Source organism: Acartia tonsa, chromosome 4 (genome assembly GCF_053477335.1).
Source record: "Acartia tonsa isolate MP-2025a chromosome 4, ASM5347733v1, whole genome shotgun sequence".
Taxonomy (NCBI): Eukaryota; Metazoa; Arthropoda; class Copepoda; order Calanoida; family Acartiidae; genus Acartia; species Acartia tonsa.
The window spans coordinates 42,375,594-42,380,641 of record NC_137263.1 but is presented as its reverse complement, the minus strand read 5'-3'; the positions used below and the strand labels follow the sequence as shown (position 1 = coordinate 42,380,641).

The following is a 5,048-nucleotide window of genomic DNA, read 5'->3' as shown; positions in this document are numbered from 1 at the left end:
TAGGTAAGTAATTTTAAAATTTAAAACAAAGGTTGTTAAACATTATATAAAATGGTGAAGGAAGTGAAATTTGACATTGACCTACTTTGGGTCGGAAATTCATTATAAAACAGGGAACATGCACAAAACTTTTTAGCCCCTTAGCTTTAAACTGAACTGTGATAATAGGGGGGGGGGGCATTCAACACCCCACCCCCCTGACCGATTAAGGTTAGGCAAGGGTCCCGAAAGTTAAGGGTTAAATGAGATGCCAATTAGTTTAAATTATGAACATAATAAATGTATTCAAGTTACTAAATATCATTATGTAATTATTCCTAGCCTATTTACTTTTCTCTATATCCACGGAAATGTCGTTTTGAGTGGGGGGTTGACAAGGGATAGGGAAAAATATGCTTCAAGTATTTCAAGAACTCTTTTTGTATTGAAATCTTTAAATCTTAGAAAAGAAACTGATAGGAAGGGTTAGGTAGGAGGGATTTGGGAAGATTTACTAGATGGTTTGCAAAAAAAGTAATTTTTGTCATTATGTTTAGAAAAAAATCATATCAAGCACATAAACTAAACATCTAATAACAATTTTTGATTACATATTTCTGTCCTAATGTGTTATTTACTTTTTCTTTTACAAGTTCACTTTTATTACTAAGTGAACTTGAAAACTCTTCCAACCTTTGTAAGATATGCTTAAAAAAAACAAATGATAATGCACAAAATTACCCCTTCTGTAGATGAAAATTAGTAGTTGAACACTGAATTAACCAACCAATCAAATTCACTTTGGTCACCCAAGTTGTTAAGCCAACAAATAAGAAAACATTATTATAAAACTTTGGGTACTAGTGTAATAAACAGCCCATATTTCCTTCCCCCCCCCCCTCCTCTTCCACTCCATCCTATTCTATAAAGTAGTAAGCTTTTTTTGTCTGTAGTGAAGGATCTTGCTAACCGCTGAACCGATAAATAAAGTTTTTTTTTTTATGGGAACCCGTCAACACATTTAGCTGTGCGGACGAGATAGCACATCATTTTATATGATTAAAGAAACAGAAATACTTTGCAGTAGGGGAGATTTGAATATGCTTTTAATCTAACATTTATGTGGTGATGAATAAATTATCAAATTACATAAAATTATTAAATTCATAATGAAGCTACTCTGTTATTGAAAATTTCGTTATCATTTACGTAAAATACTGTCCAACAAACAATTAACCCTTTGATTGCACGAATTTTTTTCTGAAAAGTTCTAACTGTAATTGTTAACGAGTTGCGCCTTTTTAAAGGCCAAGGCATTATCCCTTCTCTAACTGTTTATGACGATCACATGACAAATCCAAAGTAGAGAGGATTTTTAATAACTTTAGTTATGATCTAGTGTCAGTCTTACATTCGAACCTATTACCTCAATTTTTAAATTAACAAAAAGAGCTAACCGTTACGAACGGACGACCTTAATTGTAGTTTTATAAAAAAAATACTAAAATGAAAATTATTTCATATTTCATTCTGAATACTGAAAAAGAAAAAAAATATTATTATTACTTATCATGCTGTGCTAATTTTGAATAATTTCATCCTTTTAATCAATTTTATCAAAATCTTTGGAAAGGTTGTGTGATTTAAACAAGACATTTTTGGTTTTCATATGTGAAAACTCTTAAACTGGCTCTAAAAAAAATATTGAGAGCCACTACATATTAGATTCCAATGTTTATCTCTAGATCAAGGTATTTATGACTTGGTGCTTATCTTAGCTAAAATCTTTTACATATAAGATTCAACAATGGCTCTTTAAAATTCTCCAATGAGCCGGCTCTCGGATTTTATATTAATACATACAAATAAAATTCCACAATTTTTTTGCAAACAAGTGAGTGTGACCTGTAATATGAAACGTTTAGAAGAACTACAAACTAAATAAAGTGACATATCATAATAGCAATGTATATGATTAATTAAAAATGTGATGGGAAGTTAAATTTTAGTTTGTGATAATATTATGAATCATAATTAAAAATTTAAATGACAATGCTTTCTATAAAGTGAAATGTTAAGTTAGAAATAACTTTGTGGATAAAGTTTATGTGGCTGCTGTATATGTATTATTATAAATCAGCTGAGCAAAGCTTGATTAACAATTAGGAAAGGGGGGAGTTACACTTGTGTGCGATCATTTTATCCAGGCAGACATACAGTCACTAGCAGTAGTAGGAGTTTATACCTACTTATATACACTTCATATTGTATATATGTAGGCTTTTACTGAAGAAACAAGTATAATGGATCGAATAAATAGAGGACACAGCAATGATCTGAATGTTGATCTGACTGACCCTGGCATTGCTGAACAAGGTTTTAGTGCTTTTCAGAATGATAATCAGATGAGCCAAGATCCTGGGATTGTTTCTCCCATGTATAATCTTGAGTTTAATAATCCAGGCAATGTTGTTGCTCCGCCTCAACAACAGTTTCAACCACCGCAACAACAATTTGATCATGTTCAGATTGAAACAACACCAGTTATTGAAGACAGAGGCATAGTTTCTCCATTCTTTAATGAATCCCCACAAATTCATAACAGCAATGGAGCTCCAAAGTTAAATGGATCTGCACCTGCAGTGGTTAACTCAACTCCTGCAATTGTAAAGCCATCAGTAACGTCAACTACTACAACAGCTGTGAGGCGGTTAAGTAAATCAGTTGACCAAGATCCTAATCATATTGAAGTGTCGCTTGAGGATGACTCGGGTAATCCGACCAGTGATGTTCTTACTCGTGCCACCGACTTCTTTGCAGAGAATAACGACAATTACCGCGTCAGTTGGGACGATGCATCTCATATGATTGGTGAAGCCGGGGTAGATCCTTCTAATCCTCCCACCCCGGGCCTTAATAAGGCCTATATTGTATGGAAACTAAGGCGAAAGATTGAGAGCATTTACTTTAGATTATTTACCCTACTTCTGGTGCTTGTTGATATCATAATTGTGATTGCTGACCTGGCAATATCTGGCCAACAGACAGGACTCCTGGTGGCTGATCTCATCATTTCTATTTATTTTGTGCTTGAGGTGGGTGTGAGAATTTATGTGCTGCAGCCAAGATTTTTCTTCACCAACTGGTTGAACACTCTTGACCTTGTCGTCATTTTGGCCACATTTATCTTGTCTGTGTGTTCATTGGCATTTTCTGGAGATAACTTCCCAGAGGGACTGGCACTTTTCACGGTCCTTAGGTTCCTACGGCTCTTTAGACTATACAAGATCTATACAGAAAAGAAGAATTTGGAGACAGCTGCCAGACAGCTTATTTCCCAGAACAAGCGCCGCTACCAACAAGACGGATTTGATTTAGATCTGACCTATGTCACCAACCGGGTGTTGGCTACCAGTTTTCCCAGCAGCGGCATCTGGGCCATCTACAGGAACCCCATCGCGCATGTGGCCCATTTCCTGGACACCAAGCATCCTGACAGGTACAAGGTCTTCAACCTGTGCAGCGAAAAGACGTATGACACCTCATTTTTCCATGATCGTGTTGAGAGAGTGTTGATCGACGATCACAACGTGCCCAGCCTCGAGCAGATGCAGGAGTTTATCACCACAGTGAAGGAGTGGTTGGGCAGCCATGCTGACAATGTCATTGTGGTTCACTGCAAGGGAGGCAAGGGTCGAACTGGCACCATGATCTGCACATGGTTGATCGAGTCGGGCGTGTTCACTAGTGCTGCCAACAGTCTGGATTACTTTGGCAACCGACGCACAGACACAAATGTGAGTAAAAAGTTTCAGGGGGTGGAAACCCCAAGTCAGAGCAGATATGTCGGCTACTATGAATGGATGAAGAACAATGGCGGTCAGCTGCCAGAAAAGGTCGGCCTCCGCATATCTGAGGTAGTCATAACTGGAATGATGTACCTGGGCGCCGGCAACGGCTCAGACTTCTGGATGGAGGTTGACCAGGGTCGTGGCAACACAGTGTTCACCGCCGAGTTTGGCACACACAAAAACTGCGCCGTTGAATACAACTCCATATCTGATACTCTGACAGTCAAGCTGTCCAACTGTCCCGTGTTGAAGGGCGACACACGCGTTCTGTTCCAGACGTCGTCCAGCGACGTGCCGAAGCACTATGAGAACTGTCCTTTCTATTTCTGGTTCCATACAGGCTTCATCCAGATGAATGAGCTAGTCCTGAAACGTGATGAGTTGGACAATCCACACAAAAGCAAAACTTGGAAGTTTTACAGAGAAAGTTTTTCTGTCAAGTTAAAGTTTACTTCAGAATAAAAGACATTATTATTAATATTATTATTTTAGAAAAGATTATTAGGAACAAATAAAAGTGATATATCCGATGATTTCATGTATTTATAAACCATGACCAAATTTTTCTAATTTTACAATAAAATTTTGAAATATTTTTTGTGGTTTCTTACATTTTTGCATTTTATTATGTTTTTTAAAGCTTATTTTGCAGTGTAAAAAGGTGTGAAGTCACTATTTTAACAAGGATAATAAAATACAGTAGCGTCGAAGTTCTATTCAGCTTTTAGAGATTTTTTTATTTTATTCTATTAGCAAGGCTACTCTACAAATAACATTAATAGGTTTGCCAGTCCTCTGTTACTTTTCATGTACAAACAAAACAAAGCTTACGAGCCAAGTATTGGTCGGTCAGTCTTAATATGTAATGCAATCTAATTGGTTCTAGTCAATATAAAATGTTGTCAATCTATAATACAAAGTAGAACGATGTTTGTTTGTCTGTTTGTTTGTCTGTTTGTTTGTATGTTTGTTTGTCTGTTTATTTGTCTGTTTGTCTGTCTGTTTGTCTGTCTGTTTGTTTGTAGCGAAGGATCTCGCTAACCGCTGAACCGATCGGGTTCTCCTTTACAGGGTAGCTTCTCATAGGTCCCGGGAAGGTTTATAACCATTTTCTTGGGGAGTGGGACACCCCTAACCCCCAAAAAAATGAAAAATACCCCCCCCAAAAAATTTTTTTTAAATATTTTCTTTAAAATCTAAAACACGAAAAATTAGTTT

At 36.6% G+C, this 5,048-nt stretch overlaps 1 protein-coding gene across 1 annotated transcript; it reads left to right on the top strand.

The window, feature by feature from the left end:
• Window positions 1–1,841: 1,841 nt before the first annotated feature.
• LOC145317267 (phosphatidylinositol 3,4,5-trisphosphate 3-phosphatase TPTE2-like) lies at window positions 1,842–4,423 on the top strand. Its single transcript, XM_080158271.1, has one exon. The coding sequence runs from the start codon at window positions 2,283–2,285 to the stop codon at window positions 4,290–4,292; it is 2,010 nt and encodes a 669-aa protein (XP_080014397.1). The 5' UTR covers window positions 1,842–2,282; the 3' UTR covers window positions 4,293–4,423.
• The last annotated feature ends 625 nt before the right edge of the window (window positions 4,424–5,048 follow it).

What these genes read in the sequence shown, in the direction of transcription:
- LOC145317267 (XM_080158271.1), top strand. Translation starts at nt 2,283, where the DNA reads ATGGATCGAATAAATAGAGGACACAGCAATGATCTGAATGTTGATCTG.